Source organism: Salvelinus namaycush, chromosome 19 (genome assembly GCF_016432855.1).
Source record: "Salvelinus namaycush isolate Seneca chromosome 19, SaNama_1.0, whole genome shotgun sequence".
In the NCBI taxonomy this organism is placed as follows: Eukaryota; Metazoa; Chordata; class Actinopteri; order Salmoniformes; family Salmonidae; genus Salvelinus; species Salvelinus namaycush.
Genome location: NC_052325.1, coordinates 29,083,973 through 29,103,083, shown reverse-complemented (window position 1 = coordinate 29,103,083; position 19,111 = coordinate 29,083,973). Strand labels below are relative to the sequence as shown.

At 47.8% G+C, this 19,111-nt stretch overlaps 1 protein-coding gene across 1 annotated transcript; it reads left to right on the top strand.

Moving 5' to 3' along the window:
- The first annotated feature begins 1,058 nt into the window (after window positions 1-1,058).
- arsh (arylsulfatase H) lies at window positions 1,059-5,362 on the top strand. Its single transcript, XM_039014087.1, has 11 exons — window positions 1,059-1,109; window positions 2,062-2,208; window positions 2,344-2,465; window positions 2,614-2,736; window positions 2,810-3,012; window positions 3,180-3,400; window positions 3,548-3,684; window positions 3,900-4,034; window positions 4,123-4,282; window positions 4,377-4,498; window positions 4,577-5,362. Exons 1-11 carry the CDS (start codon window positions 1,105-1,107, stop codon window positions 4,990-4,992), a joined length of 1,791 nt encoding a protein of 596 aa, XP_038870015.1. The 5' UTR covers window positions 1,059-1,104; the 3' UTR covers window positions 4,993-5,362.
- The last annotated feature ends 13,749 nt before the right edge of the window (window positions 5,363-19,111 follow it).

Sequence of the window (19,111 nt, the reverse complement as noted above, 5' to 3'; positions counted from 1 at the left end):
CATTTCACTGTAAGGTGAAACAGGTGAATACCTGTTGTATTTGGCGCATGTGACTAATACAATTTGATTTGATCATTGGGTGAGTCATTGAAACTAGAAAGGTTTTTTAGGACTATAATTTCCTCCTCATATTGTACAATATTTGTGCTGATATTGCTTCCAGGGGCAGTTTGGAACTCGGTAGTAAGTATTGCAACCAAGGACAGACGATTTTTATGCTCTACGCGCTTCAGCACTTGGCGGTCCTGTTCTGTGAGCTTGTGTGGCCTACCACTTCACGGCTGAGTCGTTGTTGCTCCTAGACGTTTCCACTTCACAATAACAACACTTACAGTTGACCGGGGCAGCTCTATCAGGGCAGAAATTTGACGAACTTACTTGTTTGAAAGGTGGCATCCATGAAGGCGCCACGTTGAAAGTTACTGAGCTTTTCAGTTAGGCCAATCTACTGCCAATGTTTGTCTATGGAGATTGCATTTGTGTGTGCTCGATTTTATACACCTGTCAGCAATGGGTGTGGCTGAAATACTCGAATCCACTAATTTAAAGGGGTGTCCACATACTTTTGTATATATAGTGTCGCTCCTTTTTTTGTAAGAGTGTAGTTTAAGAATACTTTAAAAGCCTCAACGGATAAAAAAAACTAGTCATTTTTAGCTAACCACAGCGGTGAACTACTATCTCGGTACAGTAGCTCTTTATCTGTCTAGCACATTCACTAATTAACAAGCAATTTAGCTACCAAGATATGCCAGATATCAGTCTAAAAAAAACTTATAATAAATCTGATTTGACCATGGCATGGCCAGGAATCAGATTTTGTCTTGAAATATTTAATTCCATGTTCAGGCTGCAAGAAAAATAACAGATTCGAAGAGGATATGCAAAGAAATGGGATTGTGTCACTTCAAACTGCCAGTGTGAACAAGGCTTTAGATTCTGTAGTTCTGCAAGCAACTGAGCAGCTGCCTCCCTCAGACTCACTTCTGCGCATTTAATCCCAACAAATCGGTAAAACGATATCGCACATACTCCTGTAACTACGGTAAATGGGGGACAGTTACATCTTCGCAACTTGAATCAATCGCGTTATTGTGTTTCAGAATGAGGTAAGAGATGGGGATGTGGCAGATGGTATGGATTGAGCGCATAATTTCGAAAAGCATAATTTATGTGTTGCATTGATTATAACCTTTATTGATCTATAAGTGTGTAGATGCAACTCGATTAATCGTATGGCTTGGTTTTGTTTTGAACGTTCAACCGGTGTTTCTATCAGGTTATTTTACTGAATGGTTTGACCTTCTGGACTGGCATAAACTAAGACGTTCACCCATAAACTCTAAAGGAAGTCCTCGCGCTGAAGTTAATGCGTGACTGTTTCCTTGCGCAAAAAAAGTGTATGTTTTGCTGAAATAACTAATTGTTCAGACTATATTAGGCTATGCAGGCCATAGTCTACTTTGTGCCTTTATCTGCGTGGAGCTACGGAGAGACAAGCATGAGGAGGTATCAGTCAGTCGATCGGCTACCAGTGTAGATCAGAGGAAGATAAGAGGACAATTGTATATGTTGTTGACAAAACTAACGTTCTATAACGTTTCACCCTCCTGAACATACCTCATGCTATAGATCACTGAGTTAAGTTAGTGTGACTTCACACACACCCCAGACAGATAGGTGATCCTTTTGTATTTATTTAACGTTTAGTTAACTAGGCAAGTCAGTTAAGAACCCTTTCTTATTTACAATGACGGCCTATACCGGGCAAACTCGGACGACGCTGGGCCAATTGTGCGCTGCCCTATGGGACTCCCAATCACAGCCGGTTGAGATACAGTAGGAAGGTTAGGGCACCATTTGTCTCTAAGGTATGATCTATATCTCTCCATCAGGCTGCCCCCCTGTTGTTCCATGAGGTGAAATGTTTAGAACCATTACAGATAGAAACAGTTAATTTAGCTGACTAACATGATCACATCTGTTCTACAATATACATACTACATATCTGTGAACATTCTGTAAAACTGCTTCCTCCTGACCTTTAAACCTGACCCCCAGGATCTGCTTGCTGGCCCTGTTGCTGCTCCTGGCCACAGGAAGTGATGTCACAGCGTCAGAGGAGGACAGGAAGCCCAACTTCGTCCTGATGATGGTAGACGACCTTGGTATTGGGGACATCGGTTGTTACGGCAATGACACCATCAGGTAACAGAGGCAACCAGGCAATCTGCAGCCTTCCCAAAAACAACTACAGTTTTGAGTTTATAACACTTGCTTCCTCTCCCTCTTGCTCTATTTTTTCTCTCTCTCTCTCCCTCTCTCTCTCTCACTCGCTCTCAGGACTCCTAATATCGACCGTTTAGCAGCAGAGGGAGTGAAGTTGACTCAGCATATAGCTGCCGCTCCTCTCTGTACACCCAGTAGAGCTGCCTTCCACACAGGACGCTACGCACTGCGCTCAGGTAGCACACACAAGTATACATGTAACACGCACACACACATGTACAAAGACAATATTGGAAGCATTAGAGGAGTTATTGGAATTAATGGAATGTGTGTCAATTTTCTGTTATAATGTGTGTGTGTGTGTGTGTGTGTGTGTGTGTGTAGGTCTGGGCAGTACAGGGCGTGTGCAGGTGTTGTTGTTTCTGGGAGGTTCTGGGGGTCTACCCCCCACTGAGACCACCTTCGCTAAGAGACTACAGGAGCAGGGATACACCACCGGACTAGTGGGTAAGAGAGAGACACACACACACACACACACTAACCCACACACACACACTAACACACTGATGTGTACCTGTAGGTAAATGGCACCTGGGTGTGAACTGTGAGCTTCGAGGGGACCACTGCCACCACCCCAACACACACGGCTTCAGCTACTTCTACGGCCTGCCTTTCACCCTGTTCAATGACTGTAGACCAGGGGAGGGGAAGGATGTACTAGCTGACCTGCAGAACACACTGTGGCAGCTAACACTGCTGGGGGCCCTGGCCCTGCTCAGCCTGGTAGGGTCCAATGACTCCTTATTCCACATGACAGAGTATCATGTCTGTTCTACATACTCTATCTCTATCTGAGTGCCTCAAACAGTTCACTGGCCTTGATGATAATGATTCACATGGTTTTATGAAAGTTTTGTGGGTGTGTCTAACTCCTCTCTCCCTGTCTGTAGGTGTGTGTCCGTGTGTGTGGTCTGCTTGAGGTGAGTGTGTCCGTCATCGTGGCGGTGACTTGTCTGAGCCTGCTGGCGTTCAGTGTGTGGTTCGTGCCCTTTCAACTCCTGATGACCTGGAACTGCATCATCATGAGGAACCAGGAAGTGGTGGAGCAGCCCATGGACCTAGACACGTTATCACAAAGACTACTGGGAGAGGCCCAAGGCTTCATAGAGAGGTCAGAACAGTTATTCAGTCACTGAATCAATAATTACATTTTTAGATATTTTCCCCACATAGGTATAGCCAATCTAGTACGTTCAGGGTAAAGGCTGGGGGTCAGTATTGGGTGAGAGTTCAAAGCTTGTTTGTGTGTGTTGGATAGGAATGCTGACAGACCGTTCCTCCTGTTCCTGTCTCTGGCCCACGTACACACTCCTCTGTTCTCCTCTCCTGGCTTTGCTGGGAAGAGTCGCCATGGTCTCTATGGAGACAACGTAGAGGAGGTGGACTATATGATAGGTGAGCGGTTTGTGTGTGAAAGCTCTGACCAATAACGCATTGATATATTAGAATGTTTATTATGTTTACGATGTGTATTAATGATCTTACTATGATTTAAATGCTCTCAGGTTGTATGACTGAAGCAGTGGACAGGTTGGGTCTGGCCAACAGCACTCTGTTGGATTAGAATGAGTTATGTTTCTGATATGTATTAATGATTGATCTTCTGTCAGGTCGTATGACTGAGACAGTGGACAGGTTGGGTCTGGCCAACAACACTATGATGTATTTCACCTCTGACCACGGTGGCCATATTGAAGACGCCGATGAACGAGGACAGAAAGGAGGCTGGAATGGAATCTACAAAGGTAACAACCAATCAAATAGAGCCGTTTGAGCAATCAGAAAAAATTGAACAGATGTGAAAAACATTGATTGTCTCCTCCTCTCATACAGGTGGGAAGGCGATGGGTGGCTGGGAAGGTGGTATCAGGGTGCCAGGTATATTCCGGTGGCCTGGCAGGCTGCCAGCAGGCAGAGTGTTTGACACACCCACCAGTCTCATGGACCTCTACCCCACACTCACACAACTGGCAAGCGCAACACACAGTGACAGGTACGTGTGTGTGTGTGTACTTTTTATGTGTGTGCTTTTTGTGTGTGTATACTTGTTTTGTGTGTCTGCCTATCCTCATGTCTGTATATTCCAGGTTGTTAGATGGCTATGATCTGATGCCTGTGCTAGAAGGAAGGACCGAGCGGTCGCAGCATGAGTTCATGTTCCACTATTGTGGTGCTTACCTCAACGCAGTTCGCTGGCACCCACCTGGGAGTGAGTACACACACACACACACTACTATACACTACAACACACACCATCATCTGTCTCATTACATGTGTGTCTCCCCAGGTGAGTCAGTCTATAAGGTCCACTTCTTTACCCCTAACTTCTCCCCACCGGGCGCTGGCGGTTGCTATGACACCAAAGTTTGTTTCTGTCATGGAAGTCATGTGACACACCACAGCCCCCCCATCGTCTTTGACCTTCACACTGACCCCTCGGAGTCCCGCCCCCTGACCCCAGACACTGCGCCACGCTACCAGGAAGTTCTACAGCAAACTGCCAGGGCCGTGGAGCAGCACCGGGCCACCCTCACACACTCACACCCCTCACACACACAACCAGACACACACTCTCCCCAGGCCGAGCCTGTTCTCAACCAGCTGTCGTGGGAAAAGATTCTGTGGCGTCCATGGCTGCAGCCATGCTGTGGAACATTCCCCTTCTGTGGCTGTACGGAGAACACTACGTCTACTCTGGCCTAACACACACACACACCTCTGGCGGAGAAATGTGAAGAGAAAGATGAGGAACATAAAAATATGAAGAACTTTTAATGGATCAACTGCTTTTTTAATTGTTATAATATTTTTCAGACTAAGTTTTCAATGATGTCTAGACAGTTGTACATAGCTATATGAAAGATAATTTATGTTTTGATATCTGGACCAATCTTATAATTTGCAATATTGATTTTGATAGATTATTGTTTTTATAACCTAAGCAGTGTGAAAAATCAGGGGGGGCTTTTCTTTGAAGTTTGTAACTACAGTATGCTCCTGTCAGTTACTGCTCTTCACCACATGGTGGAGCCAGCTACCTGGAATTAAACATCCCTTTCTGCTGTAGCACATGTATGGTCTCCTTTTTTGATCTAGTTCAGCTGCATCTATGTTACCTGAAACTGCAGGATTAGGTCCCAGTAGTCTGGAGTGTCTAACAAGCCACTGAATCACAGTACCTTTGCTATTACAGGCCACCGTTACTGAGTTGGCCAAGGTTATGGCCAGTGAGAGCTTTGAGAACTATGCTCTGGAGGTGTAGGTAGATCTTAGTACCACCAGGTGGCACTGCAGCTACGTGTATCAGAGACAAACAGCACCATAGACATCAGTACAATGCGCATGCTGTACAGTAATCAGTAGGATAATGTTTCATCTGTGGTAATGTGTGGACCCACTGACTTCCAACTGGTCAGTGGTGTGTGTATTTTATGAAAGTGATGGAGGCAGGACAGTGTATCTGATATTGTGGTGACTGACAAGTGTTTTATCCTACTCTACTGTGAGGACAGGAGACTAATGATATTTTACTTCTGATAAGATTAAAATCTCATCTCGCTTCTGTTAATCCTTCAAGATATTCTTTGTTCTGTATGAAATTATTATTTCGGGGTTCTTTGAGTGTTCTAAATCACACTGACATGAATGGCTCTCTACCTCAATCACGGGCCACGACTGCTCTTATCTAAATAGGCAGACCGCAGTCATTGTGAAGTTATACTAGAAGACATGGTTAGAGTGAAGTGTGTAGGCCTCCTGTAGAGTCTTGGGCTCTTGTAGAGTATTTGTAGGGTCTCTGTGTCTATGGCTAGCCAGGCTGTCTCCTGCCTATTGTTGCTCCCTGGTCAGTCGTCATCTTCAGTCATTGTGTTCATGAATCAGCCCTGTGGTCATTGGGCCAAGCCTGGCAGAACTGATCACTGGCCAGCGGCGTGACTCAGTGCTTCATGTCCATATTTCTCTAGCCTAGTCTGACCTGCACTGGAAGAAACCCTTCTGTCAGCACCTACCTCGACTGTAACCACTGGTTCTATCTGCTGTCTTTTAGGTCACTGGCCCTTTAATGGCTTGAAACCATAAAGCATCTTTACTGGTGTGTTTCCCAACTCTGGCTGCTCTATAGAAAGAGAAAGGCTGTGGCAGGAGAGCCACAGGAATTAAATCACTTCCATACATCCAGCGCATGAGGCAGAGGGTTCGTTCCAGTGAGAAACAAATGTTTGGCAGCAGAGTTCAGTGGTACTGTGGCTTCTAAAGGTCTCTGTAACTCTGGCTTGAGTCACAGACCAGAGTTTTGTAAAGTAATCAATATAGAATGAGAGGAGTGACTGAACAATAGCAGAGCAACTGAAGGCTATCACATTAACATTTGATTGGCTTTAAGACATGGCTTTGACCAAACCAGATACAGGATCAAGGGAAACACAGGTTTTTTATTGCAGACAGTTAAACCGGTTTGTCTCTTTCAAAACAACTCCATCATGCCAAATGCCATGTGTTCTAAAGAGGGATGGATGGAGCCCACTTAGGCCTGATAGACCCACAGCAATGGCTTCCATGCCACCTGCAACCTAAACACACGCACACGCACACACACTATATGGAATCATTTGTCTTCCTTGCTTTTGGGCAGTGTTCCAGTGTTGTTTGGGATAATGGAGCAAGTTTAAGCTAAAGTGTTTCATGGTTGTAATTTCACATAGGGCTGCTTCCATATGGATCTCTGGCCCTGAACTGATATACTGACAACTCACCCAAACTCCACTTAACCCTCTCTCCCCTGGACTCACTCTCCCACCCCCGCCCCCTATCTTCCAACATCCCTTAATCTCCCCTCCCTCCCCCATCCTCCACCTGCCTCCCCAGTCTGCCCTGGCATCAGGAGTGAGAGAGTTCAGTCAAAAATCTGCTGTGGACTCAGAAATGTTATGCCAAATGGTCAATAACCCAACAGTCAGCCAAATCCACACAGATGGCTTTTAGTCAGTGCCCGGGTGGAGTCATTCAGTCATGTAGTGTCTTACTGGACTCAGAGGGACTCAGTATAAATGACTACACTCAGTCCATTGTCCACTGGCTACGGCTTCCTATTCCCTATACAGTGCAGTGCAGGACTTTTGGCCTATGCCTCTCCATATACTGTACCCTGCTCCCATTCCCCTTAACTAGAGGGATGATGACATGTCTATACTCTGAGAATCGACTGTAAGGCCTGACCTCAGTGGAAATGCTGACACCATGTCCTCCTGAAGGGGAGAGAGAGGTAAGAAAGGGGGTGGGGGGAGAAAGAAAGGGGGGGATAAGAAAGAAAGACTGTGTCTCTGTACCCAGAATGTAGCCAACACCCTAGTTTAGTTTGGTGGAACTATTCCAATAGAATACAGTCCATTCCATACAAATGTGTACGTTTTATTGTCACACACCAGATAGGTGCAGTGCATTTCGCTAAATGCTTCTGAATATGTTGCTTTGTAGTTTGTCAGTACTGTCTAATAAATTGGACATCTTCGGTCAATTTATGGTGGTAAGGATGGTGGAGTTAGCACAGCTTTCTGTGTTGGTCCAGGCTAAATGATTCCTGTGTGAGAATGCTCCAGGGTTAGACCACTGAAACGCTCAGCTGGAGAGCTTTCATTCTGTACCCCTAGTTCACCCCAGTGTGTGCGTTTCTCTTCTTTAGTTTCTGTTCTAACTCACGACAATCCCTGTGGCTTCGCTGGGTTTCTACTATCATTCATTGCTTTCAGAGACATCCCTTTATCCCCTCTCCACCTCTCTCTCCCCTCCAATCAATACCTTCCTCACTCTGATTCTCTCTCTCGTTCTATAACATCTTCCTCTTTTTCCCTCTCAGCCCCTCTCAGTCCCTCTTAATCCCTCTCAGTCCCTCTCAATCCCTCTCAGTCCCTCTCAGTCCCTCTCAGTCCCTCTCAGTCCCTCTCAATCCCTCTCAGTCCCTCTCAATCCCTCTCAGTCCCTCTCAATCCCTCTCAGTCCCTCTGTCCCTCTCTGTATGTATTTGTGTGTATGTTGGTTTTAGGGATTTGACTTTGCATGCATTTGTGAGAATACATGTGGCTAAATATTGTGATGTGATGTGATATGATGTGTAGTGATGTGATGATGTGTTGTTGTATTGGGAGATAGGCTGCCCATCTGTTCAGCATTATCATGCTCTTTACAGGGGACCCAGCCTGTGACTGGCAACATGGCTTTAAGAGAGCGCTCTCTCCAGTGTGTGTGTGTGTGTGTGTGTGTGTGTGTGTGTGTGTGTGTGTGTGTGTGTGTGTGTGTGTGTGTGTGTGTGTGTGTGTGTGTGTGTGTGTGTGTGAGAGAGAGAGTGAGAGAGAGAGTGAGTGAGTGACCCGTCAAAGCAGTACCCCATCTGCTGCGTGTCCCATATTCCACAGGCACACAGTAACACACAAGCACACACATGCACGTTGATTAACTACCATGCTCTCACCCCACACAGCTTTCGGGGCTTATTAAAAACACAGGAAGTATTGACAGAGGTGGGGCCTGATGAAGGACAGATAACTACACTGGTCTGGCTTTAACGCATGCACACACACACACACACACACATACACACAGTCTACTGCAGTAACACAGCTATAATGCAGCTATACAGTTTCTGCATTCCTAAACACGCTGGGTCAATAATTGTGTTCAATTGGCCAGTGCTCTACAGGGGAAAGAGGTGCACTATGGGTGTGAGAATACAACGCCGTCAGCCACAGGAAATACAAAAAGTAAATTACGGTGTCAAGCAGCCTCAGCCATATCTCTAGTTCTTTCTTTTCTTCGTTTATAGCTTTAGCACATTGTACAGCCACTATGGTCAAAGCACATTTCAATCCACTTAATGCTAAGTGCTGGTTTTACACAAGACTGATGTTTCAGATGGTAAATTACAGAATTACAGTTCTGTTTTTACCCCCCCCCCTTCTTGGTCCCCACATATGCTATTGCTAATCAGCCAGTGATTTCCCTATGCAGCGATCCCCTCCTCCTCTTCTCTCCATAACCCCCAGACATCAAATCCCTGTCAGCGACCATGATGTCATCAGGAACTGTGTCCAATAGGAAACATTCTGGAAATAGTAAATGGAAACAGTTTCCTGTAGGGGTTCCCTATGGGCCACTTCTACCTACTACCCCAGGCCTGTCTCTGTCTGTTTATGTGTTTGTGAATGTATGTGTATGTGTGTGTTCGTCCCTCTTTCTATCATGAATGATCACAGCTTTGAGAGGGAAGGACAGAGAGGGAGAAACATAAAGACAGCAAAAGATGGAAAGGTTGAGAGAGAGAGGTTCTGGGTCATGGGTTGTGTTTCTGGGAATCAGTGCGATAAGATCGTAACAACATCTGCAGGGGGGGGACACTAGATGGGGAGAGGGGAAGAGAGGGTGGTCACTTATCAGTAACAGTAACCCTGGGACTGCTGGCCCTACCATTAATCTCTCTGACAGACATATTGTAGTCCACTCTGACATACTGAACCTGTCCTGTCTCCTGCAGGTCAGTCCTGCCTTTATCTGATGTAGAGCTATATTGCAACAGCTGGTTAGTCTTTTTAAAACAATGTCGGCCTCATCTGATCTGAGAGCAGTCGTTTGAGACACGCAGAAGGACAGCTTTCCTGATCCTCCAGAGATGACAACAATCTACTGATTCTCCTCTGTCTCTCAGCCTTTCCCCCGGCCGTGGGGTGTGACACCACTTAGTATGAGGTAACGTTGTTATGAGAAGTCTTCTTCTAACTGTAAATCACCAAGCACATGCCATATCTATGTGAAGATGAAGCAACTGAACAGAGAGGATTGGTAGGACTGCTCTGTCTACTAGTTGAAGCCTTTACCAGCAGTCTGAGAGGCTGTCACACAACATAATATTCTCACCAAAAAATCTGATTGATTATAGTTGGGTGGATGATACTGGAGGAGGTTGAAAATGTGAGGGAGAGGTGTGATGGAGTGACAGTGAGGACAGGGGAGGGTCTGAGATGAGGAGAGGAAGTAGAATGATGGGAGGAAAGAGGACAGGATGAGGAGGCAGGCGTGTCAGACGAAAGACAGACCGGCTGATGACATCTACCCGAGACTAGCCTGGGCCAAAAAGAGCAGAGAGAGGGGAGGGAGAGAGCGGGAGGGAGAGAAAGCGAGAGAGAGGGATAAAGAGAAAGGGTGTGGTGGTAAGCTCTTTCTGTTATGAAACTCAGAGGCAGATGGTCCTCCCCCCCTCCTCTTCTTTTCCTGTCCTTACCTCTTCCTCTCTCTTCCTTTGGGCCTTTCTCTTTTTTGGTCTTCCTTTCTGTCTTTCTTTGTATCTGTCTGTACAACTCTCCATGTTTCTCTATGAGTGATTTAGGGTTGGCACACAGCTGTTTGGGAGTGACAATGGGAGAACTAGAATTACTGTAACTTTGGAATTAACTGTCTCCTCTCCTGACTGTACTGTAACCTCTCGTCTCCTGACTGTACTGGCTCCTCTCCTGACTTTAGTGTCTCCTCTCCTGACTGTACTCTCTCCTCTCCTGACTTTAGTGTCTCCTCTCCTGACTGTACTGGCTCCTCTCCTGACTTTAGTGTCTCCTATCCAGACTGTACTGTACTGTATTGTCTCCTCTCCTCTCCTGACTGTACTGTACTGTATTGTCTCCTCTCCTCTCCTGACTGTACTGCTTCCTCTCCTCTCCTGACTTTAGTGACTCCTATCCTGACTGTACTGTCTCATCTTCTCTCCTGATTGTACTCTCTCCTCTCCTGTCTGTACTGTCTCATCTTATCTCCTGACTGTACTGTACTGTATTGTCTCCTCTCCTCTCCTGACTGTACTGTACTGTATTGTCTCCTCTCCTCTCCTGACTGTACTGCTTCCTCTCCTCTCCTGACTTTAGTGTCTCCTATCCCGACTGTACTGTCTCATCTTCTCTCCTGATTGTACTCTCTCCTCTCCTGTCTGTACTGTCTCATCTTATCTCCTGACTGTACTGTACTGTATTGTCTCCTCTCCTCTCCTGACTGTACTGTACTGTATTGTCTCCTCTCCTCTCCTGACTGTACTGCTTCCTCTCCTCTCCTGACTTTAGTGTCTCCTATCCTGACTGTACTGTCTCATCTTCTCTCCTGACTGTACTCTCTCCTCTCCTGACTGTTCTGTCTCCTCTCCTGTCTGTACTGTCTCATCTTATCTCCTGACTGTACTGTCTCCTCTCCTGACTGTACTTTCTCATCTCCTGACTGTACTGTCACCTCTCCTCTCCTGACTGTACTCTCTCCTCTCCTGACTGTACTCTCTCATCTCCTGACTGTACTGTCACCTCTCCTCTCCTGACTGTACTCTCTCCTCTCCTCTTTTGACTGTACTGTGTCCTCTCCTGACTGTACTCTCTCCTCTACTGGCTGTACTGTCTTCTCTCCTGACTGTACTCTCTCCTCTACTGACTGTACTGCCTCCTCTTCTCTCCTGACTGTACTGTCTCCTCTCATGACTGTACTCTCTCCTCTACTGACTGTACTCTCTCCTCTCCTGACTGTACTCTCTCCACTCCTCTCCTGACTGTACTGTCTCCTCTCCTGACTGTACTGTCTCGTCTCCTGACTGTACTGTATACTTCCTGACTGTACTCTCTCCTCTCCTGACTGTACTGTCTCTTCTCCTGACTGTACTCTCTCCTCTCCTCTCCTGACTGTACTGTCTCCTCTCCTGACTGTGCTATCTCCTCTCCTGACTGTACTGTCTCATCTCCTGACTGTACTGTCTCCTCTCCTGACTGTACTGTCTCATCTTCTGACTGTGCTATCTCCTCTCCTGACTGTACTGTCTCCTCTCCTGACTGTACTGTCTCATCTTCTGACTGTGCTATCTTATCTCCTGACTGTACGGTCTCCTCTCCTGACTGTACTGTCTCATCTTCTGACTGTACTGTACTGTATTGTCTCCTCTCCTCTCCTGACTGTACTGTATTGTCTCCTCTCCTCTCCTCTCCTGACTGTACTGCTTCCTCTCCTCTCCTGACTTTAGTGTCTCCTATCCTGACTGTACTGTCTCATCTTCTCTCCTGATTGTACTCTCTCCTCTCCTGTCTGTACTGTCTCATCTTATCTCCTGACTGTACTGTCTCCTCTCCTGACTGTACTTTCTCCTCTCCTGACTGTACTCTCGCCTCTCCTGACTGTACTGTCACCTCTCCTCTCCTGACTGTACTCTCTCCTCTCCTGACTGTACTCTCTCCTCTCCTCTTTTGACTGTACTGTCTCCTCTCCTGACTGTACTCTCTCCTCTACTGGCTGTACTGTCTTCTCTCCTGACTGTACTCTCTCCTCTACTGACTGTACTGCCTCCTCTTCTCTCCTGACTGTACTGTCTCCTCTCATGACTGTACTCTCTCCTCTACTGACTGTACTGTCTCATCTCCTGACTGTACTCTCTCCACTCCTCTCCTGACTGTGCTATCTCCTCTCCTGACTGTACTGTCTCCTCTCCTGACTGTACTCTCTCCTCTCCTGACTGTACTGTCTCCTCTCCTGACTGTGCAATCTCCTCTCCTGACTGTACTGTCTCCTCTCCTGACTGTACTCTCGCCTCTCCTGACTGTACTGACTCCTCTCCTGACTGTATTCTCTCCTCTCCTCTCCTGACTGTACTGTCTCCTCTCCTGACTGTACTCTCTCCTCTCCTGACTGTAATGTATACTCTCCTGACCGTATTGCCTCCTCTCCTGACTGTACTGACTCCAATTCTGACTGTACTGACTCCTCTCCTGACTGTACTGTCTCCTCTCCTGACTTTACTGCCTCCTCTCCTGACTGTACTGTACTGTACGGTCTCCTTTCCTCTCCTGACTGTACTGCCTCCTCTCCTCTCCTGACTTTAGTGTCTCCTCTCCTGACTGCACTGTCTCCTCTCCTGACTTTACTGCCTCCTCTCCTGACTGTACTGTACTGTACTGTCTCCTCTCCTCTCCTGACTGTACTGCCTCCTCTCCTCTCCTGACTTTAGTGTCTCCTCTCCTGACTTTACTGCCTCCTCTCCTGACTGTACTGTACTGTACTGTCTCCTCTCCTCTCCTGACTGTACTGCCTCCTCTCCTCCCCTGACTTTAGTGTCTCCTATCCTGACTGTACTGTCTCCTCTCCTGACTGTACTGTCTCCTCTCCTGACTTTACTGCCTCCTCTCCTGACTGTACTGTACTGTACTGTCTCCTCTCCTCTCCTGACTGTACTGCCTCCTCTCCTCCCCTGACTTTAGTGTCTCCTATCCTGACCGTATTGCCTCCTTTCCTGACTGTACTGTCTCCTCTCCTGACTGTATTGTCTCCTCTCCTGACTCTACCGTGTCCTCTCCTGACTGTACTGCCTCCTCTCCTGACTGTACTGTCTCCTCTCCTGACTCCACTGTCTCCTCTCCCCTCTTCTCCTGACTCTACTCTCCTCTCCTGACTGTACTGTCTCCTCTCCTGACTGCACTTTCTCCTCTCCTGACTTTACTGCCTCCTCTCCTGACTGTACTGTACTGCCTCCTCTCCTCTCCTGACTTTACTGCCTCCTCTCCTGACTGTACTGTACTGTCTCCTCTCCTCTCCTGACTGTACTGCCTCCTCTCCTCTCCTGACTGCACTGTCTCCTCTCCTGACTTTACTGCCTCCTCTCCTGACTGTACTGTATTGTCTCCTCTCCTCTCCTGACTGTACTGCTTCCTCTCCTCTCCTGACTTTAGTGTCTCATCTCCTGACTGTACTGTACTGTACTGTCTCCTCTCCTCTCCTGACTGTACTGTCTCATCTTCTCTCCTGATTGTACTATCTCCTCTCCTGACTGTACAGTCTCATCTTCTCTCCTGACTGTACTATCTCCTCTCCTGACTGTACTGCCTCCTCTCCTCTCCTGACTGCACTGTCTCCTCTCCTGACTTTACTGCCTCCTCTCCTGACTGTACTGTATTGTCTCCTCTCCTCTCCTGACTGTACTGCTTCCTCTCCTCTCCTGACTTTAGTGTCTCATCTCCTGACTGTACTGTACTGTACTGTCTCCTCTCCTCTCCTGACTGTACTGTCTCATCTTCTCTCCTGATTGTACTATCTCCTCTCCTGACTGTACAGTCTCATCTTCTCTCCTGACTGTACTATCTCCTCTCCTGACTGTACTGTCTCCTCTCCTGACTGTACTGTCTCATATTCTCTCCTGATTGTACTGTCTCATGTCCTGACTGTACTGTACTGTACTGACTCCTCTCCTCTCCTGACTGTACTGTCTCATCTTCTCTCCTGATTGTACTATCTCTTCTCCTGACTGTACTGTCTCCTCTCCTGACTGTACTGTCTCCTCTCCTGACTGTACTGTCTCCTTTCCTCTCCTGACTGTACTGCCTCCTCTCCTGACTGTACTGTCTCATCTTCTCTCCTGATTGTACTCTCTCCTCTCCTCTCCTGAATGTACTGTCTCCTCTCCTGACTGTACTGCCTCCTCTCCTGACTGTACTGTCTCCTATCTTGACTGTACTGTCTCTTCTCTCCTGACTGTACTATCTCCTCTCCTGACTGTACTGTCTCCTCTCCTGACTGTACTGTCTCATCTTCTCTCCTGACTGTACTGTCTCCTCTCCTGACTGTCTCCTCTCCTCTCCTGACTGTACTGCCTCCTCTCCTGACTGTACTCTCTCATCTCCTGACTGTACTGTCTCCTCTCCTGACTGTACTGTCTCATCTTCTCTCCTGATTGTACTCTCTCCTCTCCTCTCCTGACTGTACCGTGTCCTCTCCTGACTTTAGTGTCTCCTATCCTGACTGTACTGTCTCCTCTCCTGACTGCACTTTCTCCTCTCCTGACTTTACTGCCTCCTCTCCTGACTGTACTGTACTGTACTGTCTCCTCTCCTCTCCTGACTGTACTGCCTCCTCTCCTGACTGTACTCTCTCATCTCCTGACTGTACTGTCTCCTCTCCTCTCCTGACTGTAGTGGCTCCTCTCCTGACTGTACTGTCTCATCTTCTCTCCTGACTGTATTGTCTCCTCTCCTCTCCTGACTGTACTGCCTCCTCTCCTGACTGTACTCTCTCATCTCCTGACTGTACTCTCTCCTCTCCTCTCCTGACTGTACTGTCTCCTCTCCTGACTGTACTGTCTCCTCTCCTGACTGTACAGTCTCATCTCCTCTCCTGACTGTACTTTCTCCTCTCCTGACTGTACTGTCTCCTCTCCTGACTGTACTGACTCCTCTCCTGACTGTACTGTCTCCTCTCCTGACTGTACTGTCTCCTCTCCTGACTGTCTCCTCTCCTCTCCTGACTGTGCTATCTCCTCTCCTGACTGTACTGTCTCCTCTCCTGACTGTACTGTCTCCTCTCCTGACTGTACTCTCTCCTCTCCTCTCCTGACTGTACTGTCTCCTCTCCTGACTGTGCTATCTCCTCTCCTGACTGTACTGTCTCATCTCCTGACTGTACTGTCTCCTCTCCTGACTGTACTGTCTCATCTTCTGACTGTACTGTCTCCTCTCCTGACTGTACTGTCTCATCTTCTGACTGTGCTATCTCATCTCCTGACTGTACTGTCTCCTCTCCTGACTGTACTGTCTCATCTTCTGACTGTGCTATCTCCTCTCCTGACTGTACTGTCTCCTCTCCTGACTTTAGTCCCTCCTCTCCTGACTGTACTGTACTGTATTGTCTCCTCTCCTCTCCTGACTGTACTGTATTGTCTCCTCTCCTCTCCTCTCCTGACTGTACTGCTTCCTCTCCTCTCCTGACTTTAGTGTCTCCTATCCTGACTGTACTGTCTCATCTTCTCTCCTGATTGTACTCTCTCCTCTCCTGTCTGTACTGTCTCATCTTATCTCCTGACTGTACTGTCTCCTCTCCTGACTGTACTTTCTCCTCTCCTGACTGTACTCTCGCCTCTCCTGACTGTACTGTCACCTCTCCTCTCCTGACTGTACTCTCTCCTCTCCTGACTGTACTCTCTCCTCTTCTGACTGTGCTATCTCATCTCCTGACTGTACTGTCTCCTCTCCTGACTGTACTGTCTCATCTTCTGACTGTGCTATCTCCTCTCCTGACTGTACTGTCTCCTCTCCTGACTTTAGTCCCTCCTCTCCTGACTGTACTGTACTGTATTGTCTCCTCTTCTCTCCTGACTGTACAGTATTGTCTCCTCTCCTCTCCTCTCCTCTCCTGACTGTACTGCTTCCTCTCCTCTCCTGACTTTAGTGTCTCCTATCCTGACTGTACTGTCTCATCTTCTCTCCTGATTGTACTCTCTCCTCTCCTGTCTGTACTGTCTCATCTTATCTCCTGACTGTACTGTCGCCTCTCCTGACTGTACTTTCTCCTCTCCTGACTGTACTCTCGCCTCTCCTGACTGTACTGTCACCTCTCCTCTCCTGACTGTACTCTCTCCTCTCCTGACTGTACTCTCTCCTCTCCTCTTTTGACTGTACTGTCTCCTCTCCTGACTGTACTCTCTCCTCTACTGGCTGTACTGTCTTCTCTCCTGACTGTACTCTCTCCTCTACTGACTGTACTGCCTCCTCTTCTCTCCTGACTGTACTGTCTCCTCTCATGACTGTACTCTCTCCTCTACTGACTGTACTCTCTCCTCTCCTGACTGTACTCTCTCCACTCCTCTCCTGACTGTGCTATCTCCTCTCCTGACTGTACTGTCTCCTCTCCTGACTGTACTCTCTCCTCTCCTGACTGTACTGTCTCTTCTCCTGACTGTACTCTCTCCTCTCCTCTCCTGACTGTACTGTCTCCTCTCCTGACTGTGCAATCTCCTCTCCTGACTCTACTGTCTCCTCTCCTGACTGTACTCTCGCCTCTCCTGACTGTACTGACTCCTCTCCTGACTGTATTCTCTCCTCTCCTCTCCTGACTGTACTGTCTCCTCTCCTGACTGTACTCTCTCCTCTCCTGACTGTAATGTATACTCTCCTGACCGTATTGCCTCCTCTCCTGACTGTACTGACTCCTCTCCTGACTGTACTGACTCCTCTCCTGACTGTACTGTCTCCTCTCCTGACTTTACTGCCTCCTCTCCTGACTGTACTGTACTGTACGGTCTCCTTTCCTCTCCTGACTGTACTGCCTCCTCTCCTCTCCTGACTTTAGTGTCTCCTCTCCTGACTGCACTGTCTCCTCTCCTGACTTTACTGCCTCCTCTCCTGACTGTACTGTACTGTAATGTCTCCTCTCCTCTCCTGACTGTACTGCCTCCTCTCCTCTCCTGACTTTAGTGTCTCCTCTCCTGACTTTACTTCCTCCTCTCCTGACTGTACTGTACTGTACTGTCTCCTCTCCTCTCCTGACTGTACTGCCTCCTCTCCTCTCCTGACTTTAGTGTCTCCTATCCTGACTGTACTGTCTCCTCTCCTGACTGTACTGTCTCCTCTCCTGACTGTACTGTATACTTTACTGACCGTATTGCCTCCTTTCCTGACTGTACTGTCTCCTCTCCTGACTGTATTGTCTCCTCTCCTGACTCTACCGTGTCTTCTCCTGACTGTACTGCCTCCTCTCCTGACTGTACTGTCTCCTCTCCTGACTCCACTGTCTCCTCTCCCCTCTTCTCCTGACTCTACTCTCCTCTCCTGACTGTACTGTTTCCTCTCCTCTCCTGACTCTACCGTGTCCTCTCCTGACTTTAGTGTCTCCTATCCTGACTGTACTGTCTCCTCTCCTGACTGCACTTTCTCCTCTCCTGACTTTACTGCCTCCTCTCCTGACTGTACTGTACTGCCTCCTCTCCTCTCCTGACTTTACTGCCTCCTCTCCTGACTGTACTGTACTGTCTCCTCTCCTCTCCTGACTGTACTGCCTCCTCTCCTCTCCTGACTGCACTGTCTCCTCTCCTGACTTTACTGCCTCCTCTCCTGACTGTACTGTATTGTCTCCTCTCCTCTCCTGACTGTACTGCTTCCTCTCCTCTCCTGACTTTAGTGTCTCATCTCCTGACTGTACTGTACTGTCTCCTCTCCTCTCCTGACTGTACTGTCTCATCTTCTCTCCTGATTGTACTATCTCCTCTCCTGACTGTACAGTCTCATCTTCTCTACTGACTGTACTATCTCCTCTCCTGACTGTACTGTCTCCTCTCCTGACTGTACTGTCTCATCTTCTCTCCTGATTGTACTGTCTCATCTCCTGACTGTACTGTACTGTACTGTCTCCTCTCCTCTCCTGACTGTACTGTCTCATCTTCTCTCCTGATTGTACTATCTCCTCTCCTGACTGTACTGTCTCCTCTCCTGACTGTACTGTCTCCTCTCCTGACTGTACTGTCTCCTTTCCTCTCCTGACTGTACTGCCTCCTCTCCTGACTGTACTGTCTCATCTTCTCTCCTGATTGTACTCTCTCCTCTCCTCTCCTGACTGTACCGTGTCCTCTCCTGACTGTACTGTCTCCTCTCCTGACTGTACTGCCTCCTCTCCTGACTGTACTGTCTCCTATCCTGACTGTACTGTCTTCTCTCCTGACTGTACTATCTCCTCTCCTGACTGTACTGTCTCCTCTCCTGACTGTACTGTCTCATCTTCTCTCCTGACTGTACTGTCTCCTCTCCTGACTGTCTCCTCTCCTCTCCTGACTGTACTGCCTCCTCTCCTGACTGTACTCTCTCATCTCCTGACTGTACTGTCTCCTCTCCTGACTGTACTGTCTCATCTTCTCTCCTGATTGTACTCTCTCCTCTCCTCTCCTGACTGTACCGTGTCCTCTCCTGACTTTAGTGTCTCCTATCCTGACTGTACTGTCTCCTCTCCTGACTGCACTTTCTCCTCTCCTGACTTTACTGCCTCCTCTCCTGACTGTACTGTACTG